Here is a 24639-nt window from a genome sequence, read left to right as displayed (position 1 = left end):
TTTGGCACGGCTTCCTGATTCAGTTTTGGGAGGGTATATGTTTTTTTAGGAATTTATCCATTTTGTCTAGGTTGTCCAATATGTTGGCATATAATTTTTCATAGTATTCTCATAATCCTTTGTATTTCTGTGGTGTCCATTATATTTTATTTTTAAAGACTTTATCATTTATTTGAGAGAGAGAATGACCAAGAGAGGGAGAGAGGAGCACAAGCCTGGGAGAGTGGTGGAAAAGCAGAGGAACAGGGAGAAGCAGATTCCCCACTGAGCAGGGAGCCTGATACAGGGCTCGATCCCAGGACTCTGGGATCATTACCTGAGCCGAAGGCAGACATTTAACCAACTGAGTCACCCAGGCGCCCTGTTATGTTATATTTTAAATAAGCTTAGATACTTAGTATTCAGTTTCTTGTTCACACAATTAAGAACCAAACCAAAAAGTCTTCCTGTAACATATTAGAAGAAACCATTACAATCATAAAAAAATAAGCATTTAATGCCTTTTTGTGAGTTTAATGTTCTATAAAATGTCAGAAGAACTTCATGAAAGAAACTTCTAAGAAGAAAAAAATTTGGCTATTTTCATATCTGGACTATATAGTAGATGCAGCATGTCTACTTATGGAAAATTTATTTTCCATACATTCTTAAATCTCTATAGGCAGCAGTTCAAGGTATTTATGCAAATGAGAGAAAGGAATGCCCCAGAAAGTGACTCCTCTGTACAAGGAAAAATTCATTTCCATACAAGGAAAAATATATTACCTTTCTCCACACATGTATCAGGTACTGGCTCATGTGACTGCTTTATCGGTGAGGAAGCTTTCACTGGGGCTGGAATGGTCAAAGGCAAAGATGGTGGGGCATCAGAGATGTCTGACTCGGAGGACTGAGGATAAATGGAATCTTCTCCAAGAGAATGTCGGTGGAGCTCAACATCCACTACCTACACAATCAGGCAACAATCGGGCTCATGAATCCATCATCAATGTCTCAGAAACCCCCAAACCTGTCCAAGAACATGGTTCTCTAAGAGATGTGACAAATAATTTCTAATCATACTTCAAAAGCAATTTCAATCTAAGAACTAAAGGACTTAACCCAGAATGTAATCTAGTTTGGTTTCACAGACAGATAACTGAGTGAAACCAATCATATAATTGGGGCCTTTCCATTTGCTGTTTCTATGTCTTAGAACATTCTTTCCCACTCTTACCCAAATCTTTCCATGACTACCTCTTTGTCATCATTAGGTCTCAATCAAATGTCACCTTCTCAGAGACACCTTCTCTAACCAATCTAGCTAAAGCAACAACCCTTTTGTCCTCTAGCTACTCTTTTCTTTATAGCACTTATTTTAAGTGAAACTATCTCATTTGCTTTTATTTACTATATACCTTCTCCCCATTTTCAACACAACCAAGAATATAAGTCCTTAAAAGCAGTAGTTATCTTATTCACCTCTGTATCCCCAGTACCAGGACCAGAATCTAATATGTGGTATATGTTCAATAAATATCTTTTGATACAACACAGCATATTTCCCTAAACAGAATAAGCTTTAACTTGTTAACTCTAACTATAATAACTACTGCTGATATATCATGAATACAAAAAAAAAAAAAAAGCTGGGAGGAGGTATATGGGAAAGGAAAACAAAGCTGAAGGTCTCATTTCCTGACTTCAAAACTTTTTACAAAACTATAGTAATCAAAACAGTGTGGTACTGGCATTGAGAAAATATAGAGACCACTAGAATAAAATGCCCCCCTCGTACAGGTGGTCAAATTATTGTTGACAAGAGTGCCAAGATCATTGGGAAAAAGTCTTTTCAACAACTGGTACTGGGAAAACTGGGTATCCATATGCATTAGAATGAAGGTGGACCTTTACCTCACACCATTTACAAAAATTAACTCAAAATGGATCAAAGACCCAAACAGAAGAGCTAACACAATAAAACTCTTAGAAGGAAATATAGGGCAAAGCTTCATGGCAATGAATTTGACAATGATTTTTTGGATGTGACACAAAAAGCACAGGCAACCAAAGAAAAAATACATAAATGGGACATCAAAATTAAAAACTTCTGTACATCAAAGGACACAATGAGCAGAGTGAAAAGGCAACCCACAGAATGATCTGATAAGATATGAATGTCAGGAATATAAAGAGAACTCCTAAAACTCAACAACAAAAAACCAAACGCATGATTCACACATGGGCAAAGGATCTGACTAGACATTTCTCCAAAGATGAATCACAAATAGCCAATAAACACATGAAAAGATACTAAACACCAGTTATCATTAAGGAAATGCAAACCAAAACCACAATGAAATACCACCTCATGCTCATTAGTTTGGCTACTAGTAAAAAAACAGAAAACAATTAAGTGTTGACAAAGATATGGAGAAACTGGAACTCTTGTGCACTGTTTGTAGGAGTGTAAAATGGTGCAGCTGCTATAGAAACAGTGTGGCAGCCCCTCAAAAATTAAAAACAGAACTACCATGGGGCACAAGACTGGCTTAGTTGGTGGAGCGTGTGACTCTTGGTCTTGGGGTTGTGGGTTTGAGCCCTGTGCTGGGTTGTAGAGATTACATAAAAATAACTAACTAATTTACTACTATATCATCCAGCAATTCCACTTTCTTGGGTATATACCCAAAAGAACTGAAAGCACAGACTCAAATACCTGTACATCAATGTTCTTGGCAAGATTATTCACAACAGCCAGAAGATGCAAGCAACTCAAGTATTCACTGACAGGTAAATAAATAAAATGTGGTACATACATACAATGGAGTATTATTCAGTCTTTTTTAGGAAGGAAGTTCTGATGCATGCTACAACATAGATGAATCTTGAGAACATTATGCTAAGTAAAATATAGCAACGACAACCAAAAAAACCCCCACAGTGTATAATTCCACTTATATGGTACCTGGAGTAGTCAAAAAGTCATTGTGACAGAAAGTAGAAGGGTAGCTGCCAGGGGCTGAGGGAGAGGAGAATGGAAGTTATTGTAAATGGATACTGCTTCAATTTTCCGAGATGAAAAAGAGTTTTGGAGATGGATGGTGGCAATAGCTGCACAAAAAAGTGAATATATTCAATACTTCTTAACTGTACAATTAAAAATTGTTAAATTTTGAGTGCATTTTATCATTTTTTCAAATTAAAAAGGGGAAGGCAAACTTTAAAAAAAATTAAGCACTCACTTTTTCTCCTAAGAAAGAATGAAAATCAATTTTCATTCTACTTATTCCCAAATAGTACTATAGGAAAAAACCTACCGTCTCTGCTCCAAGAGTCTGCAAGCCAGTGTAAGTTCTATCCAGCTATTGAAAGACAAAAGAAGAGTGCAAAGTTTCACTTGGCATACTTATAAATCTTAGGATACAATCTCATCTAAGTACCCTTTTACCACAAGTCTTCATAACACAGAATTTACTTTTTCGTAATATAAACTATCAATTCATCACTTCAATAAAACCCTCTTAATTGAAGGAAATGAGTAAAATTAATAAACATCAAACAGATAGGTATTATACTTTTAATATAAACTATACATTAGTAAAAACATTCTAAGGGCAATCTAAAACTGGAAGAAATTTTACACAAAAAGATGTATACTGGGATCCCTGGGTGGCGCAGCGGTTTGGCGCCTGCCTTTGGCCCAGGGCGCGATCCTGGAGACCCGGGATCGAATCCCATATTGGGCTCCCGGTGCATGGAGCCTGCTTCTCCCTCTGCCTGTGTCTCTGCCTCTCTCTCTCTCTGTGACTATCATAAGTAAATAAATAAAACAAAAAATTAATTAAAAAAAAAAAAGATGTATACTACAGCACTATCTATAACCACAAACTGAAAATGTCCATCAAGAGAGGAATGCTTAAGTAAATCTTGAGCCATCAACTCTGAAGTATTACGTAGCCACTTAGATGTTTACAAAGATAATGTAAAGAATATCTTAAAAGACAAACTATGGGGGCATCTGACTGGCTCAGTTGGGAAAGCATGTGACTCTCAACCTCGGGGTTGTGCGTGTGAGCCCCATGTTGGGTTTAGAGATTACTTAAAAAATAAAATCACTTTTTTTTTTTTTTTTTAGGAGCCGCTGGGTGGCTCAGTCAGTTAAGGGTCTGATTCTTGATTTTGGCTCAGGTCATGACCTCAGGGTTGTGAGATCAAGCCCCAACTTGGGCTCCATAGTGAATATGTAGCTTGCTTAAGATTTTCTCTCTCCCTCTCAAAAATAAATAAATAATAAAATAAAATCATTTTTAAAACAAAAAGATGGGCTATAAAAATAAATATACAGTGTGAAAACACAATTATATACTTAAGAAGACATTTTACTAAACATTTCTGAAAAGAAGGAAGAAAAATTTAGTGATATAGGCAATGTTAATAATCACTTCCAATGTATTAGCATCATGGATGATTTATTTTAGAGGAAAGAAAAAAGTATAACCTAAAGGAATAAAAATAATATAAATAAAATCTACACTTAGAAAGAGGCTAACTTCTTATTCCTATATTTTATTTATATTCTATCATTTTTATTAAAAAAGATCTGTATACATACACACACACACACACACACACACACACACAAATATTACTCAGCCATAAAAAAGAATGAAATCTTGCCATCTGAACAATATGGATGGACCTAGAGGCTGTTGTGCTAAGTGAATTCAGTCAGAGAAAGACAAATTCTCATATGTAGAATCTGAAAAACAAAACAAATGAACCAACAAACAAAAACCAGGAACAGACTTATACACACACACAACAAACTGGTAGATGCCAGAGAGGACAGGGGTAGGGTCTTGGGCAAAGTAAGTGAAGGTGATTAAGAGGTACAAATTGCCAGTTATATAATAAGTCACAGGGATGAAAAGTATCTCATAGGAAATAGTCAATAATACTACAGTAACTTTGTTATGGTGACTACACATATCAAGTTGAGCATTGCATAATGTGTAATTAAATTATACTATATACCTGTAACTAACATAACACTATATGTCAACTATATTTCAATAAAAATGAAAATCAAAAAAGTCTTGTTTAGCATAAACAATTTGTTATTTGGCAGTATTTTTGCTTTGAAGCAATAAAGCATTCTAACATTAAAAATTAAAAAAAGATCTGTGGAACTTATTAATATAAACACTACATAGTAAGATTAATAGGGGAAAAACTATACAGCTGGGCAAAAAGGAAAGATGATTTACTAATAGTATATAGAAAACTCTAGGACTTGGAAAAAAGTAGATTTCAAGTCTGGCTGAATTCCTTAGCAGCCAACACAGACATGACTACTCAGTCATGGGATCTAGTTTCGCAACTTTAGAAAGACAAAGCAGGGTGAATTCATACTAGTTCCATGGAAGAGATCTAGAGTTCTAATACTTAAACCTCAGCCAACAGTATGACTGTTAAAAGGCAATTATAGGCTACATCCATTTTCATATTCTCCAGAGCATGGAAATAATAGTCTCTCTGTAATGTGCACTGGCCTACGTGTTTCATTCTTGGAACCATACTTTAAGGGAGACATTGATAAAATAGAACTATTACCAAAATGGCAAGAGGAACTAGAAATAGAAAGCACAGCATACAAGGAATTTTCTAAGAACAGGCTCCGCCTAGAGATGACTTAAGGAGAGACATAAAGGCTCTCCTAAGGTCATTAAACATTTTTAGGGTTCTTATAAAATAAAACAAAGTCCTGTCCTGTGTTATTCCAGAAATCAAAGTAGGACAAATAAGATCAAGGTTTAAAAAAAAAAAAAAAAAAAAAAAAGCACAGTTTCTTCATGAAAGAGCCTTTCAAAAGTTTATTTTCTAAACGGATAAATGGGTTGTTTTGGAAATTACTGTGCTCCATGGTGATGGCTGATCAAGGATGCAGGATGTGGGAATTTCATACATTCTGGGAACTTTAAATTGTACATACTTCTAACACTTGAGTATTTAGTATTTAATGGAATTGTAAGTATCAAATATAGATTGTTAAGTATTTCAGCATTTCAGACTAGATAGAGGTCACTATGTGCTTAAATAGTCAGGAAAAGTACACAGGAACTTGAACTTGAAGAATGGAAAGAATTCAAACAGGCATTCTAGGAGGGCAAAAGCATAAAAGAAAGATGCAAGAAAAGAAGGCCCATGGCATTTCTGGGACACGAATAAGTGACCTGGCTGGAATGGGGTATCCATGTACAGGATTAGCAGGAGATAATTCAGGGAAAATGTCTTGAGTCAAAATGTGAAAAGTCCTGAACAGTAGGCAGCGAAGTCTGAACTTGAGTAAAGGGAATTCAATGAATGCTTTTCTGAGAGGAATAGCATAATGGTTCTCCTTACTAACTAGATGATGGTGTGCAGAATGGATGGACGGTAAAGCAGATAGATTAGAATGAAATAAGCTAATGAGGAGACAGTGAAATAATGACCTAAGCAAGAGTGGGAAGGGTAAGAACAATGATGAAGAATAACAGCAACTGAACAAATATTTGGATCAAAGAGACAAGAATCCAAGATGGCTCTGAAAGTTAACATAGAAATAACAGGCCAAAGAATACTCTGGTACAAACAAGATCACATAATTACAACACAGGTGTTTAAGCCTCAAGGCCAATCAACACATAACAAACAGTAAAATTAAGCTTTCCAAAAAAGCTGATAAGAATGTTTAAATACTGTCATTCTAAAACAGTGTGTCTTGAGGCACCTGGCTGGCTCAGTCAGTAGAGCATGCTCTACTGTTCTTGATCTCAGGATCATGAGTTTGAGCTCCATGTTGGGTGTAGAGATTGCTTAAATAAATAAATCATTGTGTCTCAATCTTCCACCAGGAACTCTTAAGTGATATGGACAATAGTATGAGAACTATGGAAACAATTCCTTTTATTTTAGAAATTAGGGCTGGGCCCAGTGTGATAGAAGATGGTATGTACAGTGCTTAAAATAAGACAGAAAGCAAAGTATTTTAGACCTTCCTCTAATTAAGTGGGATCATATCCTGCCACTCTGAACAATGTGTGTATATATTCTTTATTTTGTGCCAGTTCTTCTCTGAGGTCATAAAGCAATCTAGTCTTAGAGTAATCTCTAAAAAATAACTTAAACGCAAAGTTAAGCAGTGATGTCGATCACCAATGGAGGGCAAATTTCAGCCTTAAGGTTGAAAAACTTGTATTTGTAGAACAAAGGGAGCAAAATGGGAATTCTGCAGATGTACTAAGATTCATTTAGTTCAATTTTGAGCCATTAATGGAAACAATGCGGTAAATCACAACGTAAGAGCACTTTGGGGTAAATTTAATATTAGAAATTTATCTTATGAGACGATATAGAGAGGAAGTAGGAAAACATTTTAAAAATGATCTTTCAATTATAAAAGTTAAACATGTTTATTATAGAAAATTAGAAGGAAGAAAACAGACAATAGGGCACAAGAAATTGCCTACAATATCATTACTTCAATTCCTCCAACATTTTGGTATATTTCTTTTCTGTTTTTTCCACCTATCTAAAAATCACAGTTGACTTCATACTATACATAACAGTTCTGTACTCTGTGCTTTTCACTTACTATAACTGGTAGTTTTTCCCCATGTATAGAAAACACTTCATAAAACTTAAAATGTCTGCATAATAAATCATATGGATACCAATGAATTTCTTAAAATATAAATCAAAAGAATTACAACTTTGTATAGTACTTTCAATTTTCTAAAACATGTTCACTTCTGTCTTTATCCTTATAAGATAAACATCTATATCCTTAGGAGATAAATAAATGAGGCTTATTATTTGCCTCATTTTACAGAAAAGTAAACAGATTTCTTTTTTGAAAGAGTTTAGTCACCCAGTCTCAGGTAACACAGTTAACAGTGAGCTTTGATAAGAGATTCAAGTCTTCTGATCTGACCAGTTCATCTTTTCAAAGAATATACATTCTAATATAACGCAACCTTTTCCCCAACCTTCAGAGAACCCCAAAGGAGTACTGTAGCAGTCTGCATAACACAATCAAAAAGACTAATCCTCTTAATCTTGGCCACTTCTCTCAGAAGGCCTAACCCACGCCTTGAAGTAACCAGATGAAAAGAGGTGCTTCATTTTGGGGGAGCAATGTTTTGTTACAATACCTTCAGATTATGTATGATATCTATCCGCTTGTTCTGGCTGTCCTTAAAGTGAACTTGAACTCTGACAGGAAACTCACCCCAGCCTCTTCTGGTCAGGTGAAAAGGAGGCTCTCTAGAGAAAAGCACATATTAACACATTAAGCTATAGTCATGCTCTCATTCTAGAGAGGGAATGTTTTCTCATACTGGGTAAATTAGAAATTCACAACCTCTAACATTTACATTTCCTCATTTGAAGTTCAATCAATATGCTCAATTTTGCTAAAATGCTAAAAGAAATGTTGAACTCAAACCTACATTAAACTTTCAATTACTAAATACTTAGAGCTAAGACACTTACAGCATATACTGTATATTATTTTCACAGGCAGGGAACTAAGGTGATATGATGGATGTCACATATTAGAAGCCAGAATCCTTAACTGCTACTTGATAGACACCAGCTATGAGGTATATGTTCCCTACCCTAGACACTCATATTTATTCCTCCACACTGGCAAAAACAGAATAAATCACAAATGCTCAAACTAAAACTGAGAATTTATTTGAAATTATCCACTAATAAGACTTAAAAGATCATATGTTCACCATATGCTCTTCCCTAAGCAGTGACTACGATTTTAGTGGATAGAGGAGGAATGTGCAGGAATGCTAACTGAACTAGAGAATTTTCAGTCAAAATATAATTTGTGAAGTGAAGAAAAAGGAAAGTTGATAAAAGACTAGCAAATTGTTAATTGATGTTGGGTATAGAAGAGCTCAAGATACTCTACTTCTGAGTATGTCTGGAATTTTCCATAAAAAATTTTTTTTTTTAATTTAACTGAGAACTTCATGTACTAAAAAACAATATGGTTTAAGTTAATGGGGGAGAGAGAATGCTTTAAAATGAAAATGTTCATTATGAATCACTGGCTTGGAATTATTGAAATGAAAGAAGATGCCAAGATGGTAGGGAGGAAGAAACATTCAACAGGATACGCTTTTGCAAAACTAAAAGACAACATGAATTCAGTAAGGGCAGAGTCCAAGGAGACAACCTGAGAGGAGTCTAAAAGATCTGAAATTATCAAGAGCCAGAGGTTACCAGAAGGGGCTCACAACAGGAAAAATCCCTGAGTACAAGAGTAGCCAGACAGAAAAGAAAGCAAAGAAAACTAAAGTGCCCTGGATGGGATAAACTAGCTGAACACCCACCCACTGAGTTAGTAAGAGAGGTAGCCATGACATTGGCATAGGTCAGACAGAAATTAAAAGACAGGCTTAGGATCAAATGAGAAGGTCGACTTGAGACTGTAATTTGAAAAAGGATGCAATGGGGCCTAGAGGCATGATGAACTTTAGAAGAAAAATTAAAGTTCTACTGATAACATGTCATTTAAATTCCAGTAAAGTAGATAGCCTAAATTCATTTTGCAATATACGTCAATCATACTGTTTGTATGCCGGATTTCTCTTACAACGGATATAGCAAATTAGCTATGTTCCTCAATTTATGTACATTGGCTAAACTCTAGTGAATGAACAGGAAGGACTACTGCCAGAGTAGACAGACAGATAACATAAAGGACAGGAAAAAGGAACAATGCTTTTAACAGGAAATTTCTCCCTAACTATATTTTTGAAAGCAAAAAAGGAGGTTAGAACTTACCAAAAGACATCACCTACGGAAACGTTAAACTTCAAAAAGATACATGTATTTCACACAAAAAAGGACTTCCTTCCCCAGACTTTTTTACTTCTGGATTCCTCACAGAATTCCTCTGTGAATTCACAGAAGGTGAAATGTATCAATAACCAAGAAGGAAAAACTACAGAATACTGGGCTAAAGAAAATGGCTCTACTAGAAATACAGCAAGGGGTACAACTCCTTCCTTACCCACCTAATTCAAATGCCAACCAGTCTTTCAATCACTTCTAGTGACCCAAAAAACTTACTACTTAATAAAGCTCTCTACTATATTTCTGAACAGCTGTTATAAAAACATTTCATCTTCCTCCAGCATGTTAGTTCCACTATATGCCTTCTGCAATCACAAATTCTTCCTCCACATGACCTTCAAAAAACTAGAAAACATTCCCCTAACTGACTTGCCCTAGGTCACACAGCAAATAAGTAGTAGGGCTGAGATCAAACTCAGGCAATAGGATCCAGGACACTCCACGCTTTAACTTGTAGCCAATCCACATCCCTGTGGTGTTAGATCTCCAGACTATCCAGACGACTCTCCTCCCAGATGCTCAATAGTATGGCTAGATGTGGTCAGAATGTAGGGTAGAGCAAGTCTACTCTACTTGTAATAAAGCAGCATAAGACTACATTTCTAATGTGACCATTACAAAGTTTTAAATTACTTATGAGGGTCACAGTATATTTCTATTGGACAGCGCAGCTCTAGAGAATTCCTACATTCAACCTGAATGAAACAAACATCTTGAATAAGCTCATGAGTACATTCTCTTGGGGACCTAGCCCAAGAGACCAAGGACCAGAATATTCTACCAAATTTCTCAAAGGAAGAAACCATGTGTTATTCATTTTTGCAATCTCTGTATCGAGTTCTGGGCCTAGAATACATTTAGTGACTATTTTGTACCTCAAAGCAAAGTTTACAATCAGAGCCTTTAGGAAGGCGGCCATGGCAACGGAATCAAATGTAAAAAAAAAAAAAAAAAAAAAAATGCTTCTATAAGAACAGAACCTGCCCATGCTCTTCATCAGGTAATGTGCTGTGATAAGAAAATTCAGAGTATAAGAGGAACACATATTTGCTTTGATCTAGAAATAAGATTAACCCCAAGTTTCAAAGCACCTACAAAAGGTCTCCCCTACTCAACAAACTACTTTAGATATCCAACACAAGAAACATCTTCAGATCCTTGTAAAGAACTAAAGAGTTATAATTAAATGTAGGGTACATGTTAATGTTCTGATCTTGGTTTCACCATACCTGAAATTTAAAGTTCACTTCTAAGAAGAATATTTTAAGAAGAATACAGACAAGCTGGAACATATCAGAGATTATAACCTAGGTGGCAAAGGAACACAAAACAAAGTCACATGAGTGACAACTAAAACAAATGTATTTGGCTTAAAGCCTGGAAGAGACACAACAGTTGCTTTCATTTTTTTTTTATTTTTTTATTTTTTATTTTTTAATTTTTATTTATTTGTGATAGTCACAGAGAGAGAGAGAGAGAGAATGAGGCAGAGACACAGGCAGAGGGAGAAGCAGGCTCCATGCACCGGGAGCCCGACGTGGGATTCGATCCCGGGTCTCCAGGATCGCGCCCTGGGCCAAAGGCAGGCGCCAAACCACTGCGCCACCCAGGGATCCCAACAGTTGCTTTCAAAAAAAAATCTGAATAATAGGTACATGAAAAGAGATTATAATGACTCTATATGGTGTCACAAGGCATATGCAAGATTGTTTAGAAGTTAAAGAAAGTTACATCTTTGCTCAATAAAATTAAAAACTTCCAAACAAACACAACCTTCTACTAATGGGATGGCCCACACCATGAATTCAACATGAAATGATCATTTCACTCAATGTGAAATGAGCATTAACTATATGCTAGGCACTGCTAGATTTTGGAGATATAAAGACAAATCAGAAAAGATCCCAAACATCAAGAAGCTTTGAAACTAGTCAAGGAGAAATATATGTAAATTAATAAGTATAATAATAGACTTAAATACCTTATGTTTGCTATAAAAGCAGAATATGGTTAATCATAACAAATTATTTCTCCAGTTTTAAACACCAGAAGCATACAACCAAGGAAGTCTTTTAAAATCCTATTTAAAAATCATAACCTTGGGCAGCCCCAGTGGCCCAGCGGTTTAGCGCCGCCTTCAGCCCAGGGTGTGATTCTGGAGACTCGGAATCAAATCCCATTGTCAGGCTCCCTGCATGGAGCCTGCTTCTCCCTCTGCCTGTGTCTCTGCCTCTCTCTGTGTCTCTCATAAATAGATAGATAGACAGACAGATAGATAGATAAAATCTTTAAAAAAAAAATCATACCCTTGTAGTTAATAACATATGGGAGAATCAGCCCTTGGAAAAGATAAGTGGTCATGATGTGATAAGTTGTGAAAACTGCTCAAATATGTCATAACAGCCAATTTATGCAATACTGTTAGAGTGGCACGAACCAGACAGAAAATAACTATCAAAGGCTATTTTAATGATGTGAAAATTCATAAATTTCACAAAGTTCATTTACTATTAACAGAAGAGACTCCAAATGTATACAATGAAAGAGAAATTTGAAAAGGAGCAACAATATGACTTTTTTCCTTGGATTTTCCTCAGACCATTACAACACATCCTAATTATCAGCTCATGGTACTCTCATGCAACTTAAGGAAAGTTAGTGTTTTATAAATCACAATTCTCGGAGTGATAACTGAAAAAATAGGCACTGGTTTGAATCACGAAGTATTAAGGATTTTATGTACTCAGTTTTTTGTTTCTTTAAAGATTTTTTTTTAATTTATGCATGAGACACACAGAGAGAGAAGCAGAGACATAGGCAGAGGGAGAAGCAGGCTCTCTGCAGGGACTCTGATTTGGGACTCAAGTCCAAGACCCCAGGATCACGACCTGAGCTGACGGCAGACACTCAACCACTGAGCTACCCAGGCATCCCTGTAATGAGTTTTTAATCCCATTTTTTGGTTAAGTTAGATGTTTATCATCAATAAGAATATGATTAATATATTTTCATTTATTCACAGGATTTATATGAAATAAAATGTTTTGGGGAGCCTAACTGGCTCAGTTAGTGGAACATCTGACTCTTGATCTTGGGTCATATGTTTGAGTCCCACACTGGGTGTAGAAATTACTTAAATAAATAAACTTAAAAAAAAAAAGAATCAATCAATAAAATATTTGGGGTACCCAGGTGGCTCAGTCAGTTAAGTACCTTCAGCTCAGGTCATGATGTGAAGTCCTGGGATCAAGCCCCACGTCAAGCTCCCTGCTCAGCAGGGAGTATGCTTCTCCTTCCCCCTCTGCCCCTCCCCACCAACTTGTGTGTGCTCTTTCATTCAAATAAATATTTTTAAAAATAAATAAAATAAAATATTTTCTTAAGACAATGTGCTTTATTTTTTTAACCAAATAAGGAGATCATTCATTGATCTAGACACTAAAACATATATTCTTTTTATTATTTATATTTTTATAGATACAGCATCTTTTAAAAGATTTATTTATTTATTTATTTTAGTAACCTCTGAAGTAACCTGAAGAAGTAACTCTAAGTTATGTCTTAAAGGATAAAGAACAGACCTTTAGTAAGATAGCTACACTGTATGTGTGTGTATGTACACACAAGCATATCTGCAGACATGCCTGTGAGTGAAGATGACAAACTAGCAAAGAAAACAAATCTAAGTCACCAGTGGAATTCCAGGAGAGACTAGATGAGCTACGGAGTGTATTTGTGAAAGGTTTCATGAATCAGGTATAGATTTAAACCAAATCACAGACATGGTTTTTTCAACACTGAGAGCCTAAAAATGAAATTACTTCTTTACCAGTTAACCTCTACTTCTGGGATAAAACAGAATAGCAAACACTTTACTGAGGTTCCATCCAGTGAAATATGTCAAGAAAATGAAGGAAATTTTTTAAACAGTGAAAGAAAGCCTTAAATGCATTGAAAGCTGAATCTGGAATAACATGTATTCCCAAGAACGGCCAAGAAAAAATTTTTAAAATAATAATAATCAGGGGAACATACCTTACCAAATAGAATATGCTATAAAGCAAAAACAATTTAAACAGTATAATATTGGTACATAAATAAATATTAATAGAGTGTAGCATTGGATCCATACTTATATGGGACTTAGTATTAAATATAAGAAAAAGATGGATCAGCTGATAAACGGATATTGGGACAACTATCATCCATATGAAGATAAAAAAGTCCCATTTCCAAGTATTTCATTTTCTGACCATCTATCAATTCCTATCTTTCCAGCTCCATTCCTAATCCAACTATTTTTTGACTCACTGGGAATTCTACTTCTTACCCACATCAATTTTCACTACCTCTCACTGCTCTTTATATAATTTCCTTCTCTCCTTAGCTTAGATTCTACAGCACATCACTACCACAATAACCTCATTATAAAAGTGAGGAAATCAATGAACTGAGAAATCAGTTCTGGGTGAACTGTCTACATCAATGTCAAAGTCCTTAGGAATGACATCAAGAGGAAATTAGGACAATAGGTGCTAAAAATGTTTTTGAAAGAGGGGAGTAACTGGGAAATTAGCAGATGTCTGCAACAAGGAGGATCATGATGCTCCAAAGGAGTGGACAGTTTTTAGGCAGAAACAGGGAAAAGATGGTCTAGATGCCACAAATACATGCAACGAATACACACACCCCATGCCTAGACCAATGGTACATGGTGTGAGAGGAAAAAGATAACTGCCACCTGAAAGCTGTTCTCAGAAAAGTGTTCTCGGAAAATAGTCATGTTTTATTTAAGACTCAGGAGTGGATGATGCCTAAGTGGCTCAGTAGGTTAAGCATCTGCCTTTGACCTAAGTCATGTTCCCAGGGTTCAGGGACCAAATCCCACATTGGGCTCCCTGCTCAGTGGGAAGTCTGCTTCTCCTTCTCCCCCTTGCTCATGCTCTCTCTCTAATAGATAAATAAAATCTTGGGATCCCTGGGTGGCGCAGCGGTTTGGCGCCTGCCTTTGGCCCAGGGCGCGATCCTGGAGATCCAGGATCGAATCCCACATCAGGCTCCCAGTGCATGGAGCCTGCTTCTCCCTCTGCCTGTGTCTCTGCCTCTCTCTCTCTCTGTAACTATCATAAATAAATAAAAATTAAAAAAAAAATAGATAAATAAAATCTTAAAAGAGTTAGTAGAGGGAATGTTCTGAAGAGGGTGAGGATATAGGAAATTTCACTGATAGTAAACCAAAACTACTTGTACAATTCATTCATACAATGAATGTATATGTGATATTTAACATCATTTAAAGATATAAAGAATACACATAAGGTGAGCCTGGATGGCTTAAGTCATTATCTCATGAGTCGTGAGATCAAGCCCTGCATTGAGCTCCATGCTCAGCAGAGAGTCCGCTTGAGATCCTCTCCCTCTGCCCTTCCCTCACCCCGAACTCACACACACACATGTGATATCCCCCTCCCTCCCTCCCTCTCTCTCTCCATCTCTCTCTCAAATAAATTAAAAAAAAAAAAAAATGGGGTGCCTGGGCGGCTAAGTTGGTTAAGCATCTGACTCCTGATTTTGCCTCAGGTTACAGTCTCAGGGTCTTGGGACAGAGCCCTGCATTGGGCTCCCTGCTCAGCAGGGAGTCTGCTTAGGGATTCTTTCTCTCCTCTCCCTCTAGCCCCCTCCACGCCCACACACACATTCCCACTCTCTCTCTAAGATAAAAATAAATAAATCTTTAAAATAAATCAATTTTTTTAAAAAAAAGAATACACCTAAATGAAACAAATTTCAGAATAGCATATACATAATCATTCCATCTTTGTGGAACAACAAACAACTACTATACTAGGCTAATATATGTAGGAAGAATATCACTGGGGTTAATTCTGAGAGTATGAGATCATAGGGAACTTTCAACATTAAATATTTTTGTAATGTCAGAATCCAATGTTTAATTCTATTACATTCTGATATTCATAAAAAACAAGAATACTTTTATGTTTATCTCTATATAAAAAAGTTTAGCTATTTCCAGGGGGAGCAAAATCCAATAATTCTAACAGGAGGAAATAATGCTTTTTCAGGGAGACAATAATCTGCAAGACGGAACAATAGTTAAATGTCTATTGTGCCTAAAAGTCAAAGTTAAATGAATAATAATATAATAATTAAAGGGAACATTCTCAAGTTAAATCACTCTTCTAGTTCAATAAATCTTTATTTCTTAAATTAAATAACTTGACTGTGCTTACCTAACTTCCACAAGGTCATTTGGTTTATAGCTGGGATGAAGAAAGAACCAAACTTTCTTGACAAAATGATTAATGCTGGGTTCTCTACGAGACCCTCGGACATATACCATCCACTTATGGGTTGACTGGTCATTTTCTTCTCTCTTATCAGGAGGTATGTACCTAAAGGAGAAAAAAGGAAGAAACTTGAATTCTTTTTTTTCCTTTAGAAACCTAACAAAACAACTCCTACTTAAAACAAGATTAAAAATAAATTATAAGAAAAATGGGCAGCCTGGGTGGCTCAGTGATTTAGCGCTGCCTTCAGCCCAGGGCCTGATCCTGGAGACCTGGGATCGAGTCCCACATCAGGCTCCCTGCATGGAGCCTGCTTCTCCCTCTGCCTATGTCTCTACCTCTCTCTCCTCCACCCCTCTCTCTCTGTCTCTCACAAATAAATAAAATCTTTAAGAAAAAAAATCAATTACAAGAAAACAAATGGGAATTCACAAATATAGGAGATTAAACAACATGCTACTATACAACCAATGAGTCAAAGACAAAATCAAAAACTATCTTAAGACAAGTGAAAATGGGGATCCCTGAGTGGTTTAGTGGTTTAGCGCCTGCCTTCGGTCCAGGGCGTGATCCTGGAGTCCCAGAATCGAGTCCCACATCGGGCTCCCTGCATGGAGTCTGTTTCTCCCTCTGCCTGTTTCTCTGCCTCCCTCTGTGTCTCTCGTGAATAAATAAATAAAATCTTAAAAAAAAAAAAAAAAACAAGTGAAAATGGAAATACGACATACTAAAACTTAAGGGATACAGCCCGAGGTTTTAAGAAGGAAATTTACAGCAATAAATGTCTACCCTAAGAAGGCTCTCAATCTAACTTTACACCACAAGGAACTAGAAAAAGAACAAACTAAGCCCAAAATTAGTAGAAAGAAGGAAATAACAACGATGAGAGTGAAAACAAATGGAGACAAAAAGACAAGAAAAAAGATTAAAGAAACTAAAGAGCTGTTTTGCTGAAAAGGTAAACAAAATAGACAAACTTTTGGTTAGACTTACCAAGGAAAAAGAGAAAGGACTCAAATAAATAAAATTATAAACAGGTAAGAGGACACATTACAACTAATATCCCGCAAATACAAAGGATCATAAATTATGACAGTCACCCAGCTGACTCAGTAGATAGAGCATGTGACTCTTGATCTCAGGGTTGTGGGTTTGAGCCCCACAGTGGGTGCAGAGATTACCTAAAAATAGAATCTTAAAAATAAATAAATAAATTGTTACGAAAAAGAAAAGGAAAAACCACTATCAACAATTATATGCCAACACACTGGACAACCTAGAAGAAATGGATAAATTCCTAGAAACATACATGCTACAGAGACTGAATCATGAAGAAATAGAAAATCTGAACAGAACAATTACTAGTAAGGAGATTTAATCAGTAATCAAGTTATCCCAACAAAGAAAATTCTAGGATCAGATGGCATAAAGGGTGATCTCTGCCAAATATTTGAAGAATTGATACAATTCTTTCTAAAACTCTTCCCCAAAAATAGGAGGGAACACTTATAAATTAATTTCACAAAGCCAGCATTACCCTGATTTCAAAGCAGACAACACTACAAGAAAATCACAGGCCAATATCCCTGATAAACATAGATGTAAAAATCCTCAACAAAGTATTAGCAAACAGAATTCAATAGTACATAAAAAAGATTACACATGATGATCAAGTGGTAGTTATTCCAGGTATGTGAGGATGGTTCAACATCTGCAAATCAATCTATACATTAATAAAATGAAAGATGAAAACCATATGATTGCCTCAACAGATGCAGAAAAAACACCTGACAAAATTCAACATCTATTCTTTTTTTTATATTTTATTTATTTATTCATGAGAGACACAGAGAGAGAGAGAGAGAGGCAGAGACATAGGCAGAGGGAGAAGCAGGCTCCATGCACCGGGAGCCCGATTGGGATTCGATCCCGGGTCTCCAGGATCGCGCCCTGGGCCAAAGGCAGGCGCCAAACCGCTGCGCCACCCAGGGATCCCTATCCAGGCACCCTTATGTAGATTTTTAACTGTGAGGGAGGTTGGTGTCCCAAATCCTCGCATTGCTCAAGATTGCTCAAAGGCGAGGAGCAAGATGGCGGAAGAGTGGGGTCCCCAAATCACCTGTCTCCACCAAATTACCTAGAAAACCTTCAAATTATCCTGAAAATCTATCAATTCGGCCTGAGATTTAAAGAGAGACCAGCTGGAATGCTACAGTGAGAAGAGTTCGCGCTTCTATCAAGGTAGGAGGACGGGGAAAAAGAAGTAAAGAAACAAAGGCCTCCAAGGGGGAGGGGCCCAGGAGGAGCTGGGCTGAGGCCGGGGCGAGTGTCCCCAGGACAGGAGAGCCCCGTCCCGGAGGAGCAGGAGCTGCACCGACCTTCCCGGCGGAAAGGGGCTCGCAGGGAGTTAGAGCAGGACCCAGGAGGGCGGGGATGCCCTCGGGCTCCCGGGGACACTAACAGACACCTGCGCCCCGGGAGAGTGCGCCGAGCTCCCTAAGGGCTGCAGCGCGGGCGGCGGGACCGGAGCAGCTCGGAGGGGCTGGGGCGGCGGCTCCGCGGAGGGGGCTGTGCGGCCCGGGAGCAGCTCGGGGGGGGGCTCGGGCGTCGGAAGAGGCTCCGTGCGGAGGGGGCTGCGCGGCCCGGGAGCGCGAATCCAACAGTGCAGGCCCCGGAGCACAGGGCGCCGGGACACAGCCCAGGATCCGGCCTCCCCCGGGACAGGCAGAGGCCGGGAGGGCCCAGGACAGCGAGGACGCTCCTGCCCCGAGCTGAGCAGATCAGCGGCCCCGCCCCGGAGCCTCCAGGCCCTGCAGACGGAGAGCTCCGGAGTTCCTGCCGGGGCTGAATCCAGGTTTCCAGAGCTGGCCCCGCCACTGGGGCTGTTCCTCCTGCGGCCTCACGGGGTAAGCAAACCCCACTGAGCCCTGCACCAGGCAGGGGCACAGCAGCTCCCCCAACTGCTAACACCTGAAAATCAGCACAACAGGCCCCTGCCCCAGAACACCAGCTAGACGGACAACTTCCAGGAGAAGCCAAGGGGCTTAAAGAACACAGAATCAGAAGATACTCCCCCGTGGTTTTTTTTTTTTTTTTTTGCTTTTGCTTTTTGATTTGTTTCCTTCCCCGCCCCCTTTTTTTCTTTCTTTTTCTTTCTCTTTTTCTTCTTTTTTTTTTTTTCTTCCCTTTTTTTTCTCTTTCTCTTTTCTTTCCTTCTTTCTCTCTTCTCTTTTTCTCTTTTTCCCAATACAACTTGCTTTTGGCCACTCTGCACTGAGCAAAATGACTAGAAGGAAAACCTCACCTCAAAAGAAAGAATCAGAAACAGTCCTCTCTCCCACAGAGTTACAAAATCTGGATTACAATTCAATGTCAGAAAGCCAATTCAGAAGCACTATTATACAGCTACTGGTGGCTCTAGAAAAAAGTATAAAGGACTCAAGAGACTTCATGACTGCAGAATTTAGAGCTAATCAGGCAGAAATTAAAAATCAATTGAATGAGACGCAATCCAAACTAGAAGTCCTAACGACGAGGGTTAACGAGGTGGAAGAACGAGTGAGTGACATAGAAGACAAGTTGATAGCAAAGAGGGAAACTGAGGAAAAAAGAGACAAACAATTAAAAGACCATGAGGTTAGATTAAGGGAAATAAACGACAGCCTGAGGAAGAAAAACCTACGTTTAATTGGGGTTCCCAAGGGCGCCAAAAGGGACAGAGGGCCAGAATATGTATTTGAACAAATCCTAGCTGAAAACTTTCCTAATCTGGGAAGGGAAACAGGCATTCAGATCCAGGAAATAGAGAGATCCCCCCCTAAAATCAATAAAAACCGTTCAACACCTCGACATTTAATAGTGAAGCTTGCAAATTCCAAAGATAAAGAGAAGATCCTTAAAGCAGCAAGAGACAAGAAATCCCTGACTTTTATGGGGAGGAGTATTAGGGTAACAGCAGACCTCTCCACAGAGACCTGGCAGGCCAGAAAGGGCTGGCAGGATATATTCAGGGTCCTAAATGAGAAGAACATGCAACCAAGAATACTTTATCCAGCAAGGCTCTCATTCAAAATGGAAGGAGAGATAAAGAGCTTCCAAGACAGGCAGCAACTAAAAGAATATGTGACCTCCAAACCAGCTCTGCAAGAAATTTTAAGGGGCACTCTTAAAATTCCCCTTTAAGAAGAAGTTCAGTGGAACAGTCCACAAAAACAAGGACTGAATAGATATCATGATGACACTAAACTCGTATCTCTCAATAGTAACTCTGAATGTGAACGGGCTTAATGACCCTATCAAAAGGCGCAGGGTTTCAGACTGGATAAAAAAGCAGGACCCATCTATTTGCTGTCTACAAGAGACTCATTTTAGACAGAAGGACACCTACAGCCTGAAAATAAAAGGTTGGAGAACCATTTACCATTCGAATGGTCCTCAAAAGAAAGCAGGGGTAGCCATCCTTATATCAGATAAACTAAAATTTACCCCAAAGACTGTAGTGAGAGATGAAGAGGGACACTATATCATACTTAAAGGATCTATTCAACAAGAGGACTTAACAATCCTCAATATATATGCCCCGAATGTGGGAGCTGCCAAATATATCAATTATTAACCAAAGTGAAGAAATACTTAGATAATAATAAACTTATACTTGGTGACTTCAATCTAGCTCTTTCTATACTCGATAGGTCTTCTAAGCACAACATCTCCAAAGAAACGAGAGCTTTAAATGATACACTGGACCAGATGGATTTCACAGATATCTACAGAACTTTACATCCAAACTCAACTGAATACACATTCTTCTCAAGCGCACATGGAACTTTCTCCAGAATAGACCACATACTGGGTCACAAATCGGGTCTGAACCGATACCAAAAGATTGGGATTGTCCCCTGCATATTCTCAGACCATAATGCCTTGAAATTAGAACTAAATCACAACAAGAAGTTTGGAAGGACCTCAAACACGTGGAGGTTAAGGACCATCCTGCTAAAAGATAAAAGGGTCAACCAGGAAATTAAGGAAGAATTAAAAAGATTCATGGAAACTAATGAGAATGAAGATACAACCGTTCAAAATCTTTGGGATGCAGCAAAAGCAGTCCTAAGGGGGAAATACATCGCAATACAAGCATCCATTCAAAAACTGGAAAGAACTCAAATACAAAAGCTAACCTTACACATAAAGGAGTTAGAGAAAAAACAGCAAATAGATCCTACACCCAAGAGAAGAAGGGAGTTAATAAAGATTCGAGCAGAACTCAACGAAATCGAGACCAGAAGAACTGTGGAACAGATCAACAGAACCAGGAGTTGGTTCTTTGAAAGAATTAATAAGACAGATAAACCATTAGCCAGCCTTATTAAAAAGAAGAGAGAGAAGACTCAAATTAATAAAATCATGAATGAGAAAGGAGAGATCACTACCAACACCAAGGAAATACAAACGATTTTAAAAACATATTATGAACAGCTATACGCCAATAAATTAGGCAATCTAGAAGAAATGGACGCATTCCTGGAAAGCCACAAACTACCAAAACTGGAACAGGAAGAAATAGAAAGCCTGAACAGGCCAATAACCAGGGAGGAAATTGAAGCAGTCATCAAAAACCTCCCAAGACACAAGAGTCCAGGGCCAGACGGCTTCCCAGGGGAATTTTATCAAACGTTTAAAGAAGAAACCATACCTATTCTCCTAAAGCTGTTTGGAAAGATAGAAAGAGATGGAGTACTTCCAAATTCGTTCTATGAGGCCAGCATCACCTTAATTCCAAAACCAGACAAAGACCCCACCAAAAAGGAGAATTACAGACCAATATCCCTGATGAACATGGATGCAAAAATTCTCAACAAGATACTAGCCAATAGGATCCCACAGTACATTAAGAAAATTATTCACCATGACCAAGTAGGACTTATCCCTGGGACACAAGGCTGGTTCAACACCCGTAAAACAATCAATGTGATTCATCATATCAGCAAGAGAAAAACCAAGAACCATATGATCCTCTCATTGGATGCAGAGAAAGCATTTGACAAAATACAGCATCCATTCCTGATCAAAACTCTTCAGAGTGTAGGGATAGAGGGAACATTCCTCAGCATCTTAAAAGCCATCTATGAAAAGCCCACAGCAAATATCATTCTCAATGGGGGAAGCACTGGGAGCCTTTCCCCTAAGATCAGGAACAAGACAGGGATGTCCACTCTCACCACTGCTGTTCAACATAGTACTGGAAGTCCTAGCCTCAGCAATCAGACAACAAAAAGACATTAAAGGCATTCAAATTGACAAAGAAGAAGTCAAACTCTCCCTCTTCGCCGATGACATGATACTCTACATAGAAAACCCAAAAGTCTCCACCCCAAGATTGCTAGAACTCATACAGCAATTCGGTAGCGTGGCAGGATACAAAATCAATGCCCAGAAGTCAGTGGCATTTCTATACACTAACAATGAGACTGAAGAAAGAGAAATTAAGGAGTCAATCCCATTTACAATTGCACCCAAAAGCATAAGATACCTAGGAATAAACCTAACCAAAGACGTAAAGGATCTATACCCTCAAAACTATAGAACACTTCTGAAAGAAATTGAGGAAGACACAAAGAGATGGAAAAATATTCCATGCTCATGGATTGGCAGAATTAATATTGTGAAAATGTCAATGTTACCCAGGGCAATATACACGTTTAATGCAATCCCTATCAAAATACCATGGACTTTCTTCAGAGAGTTAGAACAAATTATTTTAAGATTTGTGTGGAATCAGAAAAGACCCCGAATAGCCAGGGGAATTTTAAAAAAGAAAACCATATCTGGGTGCATCACAATGCCAGATTTCAGGTTGTACTACAAAGCTGTGGTCATCAAGACAGTGTGGTACTGGCACAAAAACAGACACATAGATCAGTGGAACAGAAAAGAGAATCCAGAAGTGGACCCTGAACTTTATGGGCAACTAATATTCGATAAAGGAGGAAAGACTATCCATTGGAAGAAAGACAGTCTCTTCAATAAATGGTGCTGGGAAAATTGGACATCCACATGCAGAAGAATGAAACTAGACCACTCTCTTTCACCATACACAAAGATAAACTCAAAATGGATGAAAGATCTAAATGTGAGACAAGATTCCATCAAAATCCTACAGAAGAACACAGGCAACACCCTTTTTGAACTCGGCCATAGTAACTTCTTGCAAGATACATCCACGAAGGCAAAAGAAACAAAAGCAAAAATGAACTATTGGGACTTCATCAAGATAAGAAGCTTTTGCACAGCAAAGGATACAGTCAACAAAACTAAAAGACAACCTACAGAATGCGAGAAGATATTTGCAAATGACCTATCAGATAAAGGGCTAGTGTCCAAGATCTATAAAGAACTTATTAAACTCAACACCAAAGAAACAAACAATCCAATCATGAAATGGGCAAAAGACATGAAGAGAAATCTCACAGAGGAAGACATAGACATGGCCAACATGCATATGAGAAAATGCTCTGCATCACTTGCCATCAGGGAAATACAAATCAAAACCACAATGAGATACCACCTCACACCAGTGAGAATGGGGAAAATTAACAAGGCAGGAAACAACAAATGTTGGAGAGGATGCGGAGAAAAGGGAACCCTCATACACTGTTGGTGGGAATGTGAACTGGTGCAGCCACTCTGGAAAACTGTGTGGAGGTTCCTCAAAGAGTTAAAAATAGACCTGCCCTATGACCCAGCAATTGCACTGTTGGGGATTTACCCCAAAGATACAAATGCAATGAAACGCCGGGACACCTGCACCCCGATGTTTACAGCAGCAATGGCCACGATAGCCAAACTGTGGAAGGAGCCTCGGTGTCCAACGAAAGATGAATGGATAAAGAAGCTGTGGTTTATGTATACAATGGAATATTACTCAGCCATTAGAAATGACAAATACCCACCATTTGCTTCAACGTGGGTGGAACTGGAGGGTATTATGCTGAGTGAAATAAGTCAATCGGAGAAGGACAAACATTATATGTTCTCATTCATTTGGGGAATATAAATAATAGTGAAAGGGAATATAAGGGAAGGGAGAAGAAATGTGTGGGAAATATCAGAAAGGGAGACAGAACGTAAAGACTGCTAACTCTGGGAAACGAACTAGGGGTGGTAGAAGGGGAGGAGGGCGGGGGGTGGGAGTGAATGGGTGACGGGCACTGGGGGTTATTCTGTATGTTAGTAAATTGAACACCAATAAAAAATAAATTAAAAAATAAATAAATAAAAATCTTGAACCAAAAAAAAAAAAAAGATTGCTCAAAGGCCAACTGAGTAAGTATGTATATATGTATGTATATAATGGAATATTATTCTTCAGCCATGAGAAAGAAAGAAATTCTGACATTTGTGAGAGAACACAAATGAAAATGGAAGGCATTAT

General features: G+C 38.1%; 1 protein-coding gene across 2 annotated transcripts in view; it reads right to left on the bottom strand.

Moving 5' to 3' along the window:
• YEATS2 (YEATS domain containing 2) overlaps nucleotides 1–24639 on the bottom strand; it is a 122292-nt gene that overhangs the window by 53703 nt on the left and 43950 nt on the right. For both annotated transcript variants that reach the window (XR_005383794.1, XM_038583513.1), the window contains exons 7-10: nucleotides 16149–16310; nucleotides 8175–8286; nucleotides 3300–3344; nucleotides 766–946 (exon numbers count right to left, since the gene is read on the bottom strand). Coding sequence is in view for 1 of the 2 variants with exons in the window: in XM_038583513.1 (XP_038439441.1) it covers nucleotides 766–946; nucleotides 3300–3344; nucleotides 8175–8286; nucleotides 16149–16310 (500 nt within the window). In the remaining variant the exon portion in view is untranslated. The remainder of the gene's footprint in view (nucleotides 1–765; nucleotides 947–3299; nucleotides 3345–8174; nucleotides 8287–16148; nucleotides 16311–24639) is intronic.

Source organism: Canis lupus, chromosome 34 (assembly GCF_011100685.1).
Source record: "Canis lupus familiaris isolate Mischka breed German Shepherd chromosome 34, alternate assembly UU_Cfam_GSD_1.0, whole genome shotgun sequence".
NCBI classification, from domain to species: domain Eukaryota; kingdom Metazoa; phylum Chordata; class Mammalia; order Carnivora; family Canidae; genus Canis; species Canis lupus.
This window is presented reverse-complemented; position numbering and strand designations above follow the sequence as displayed.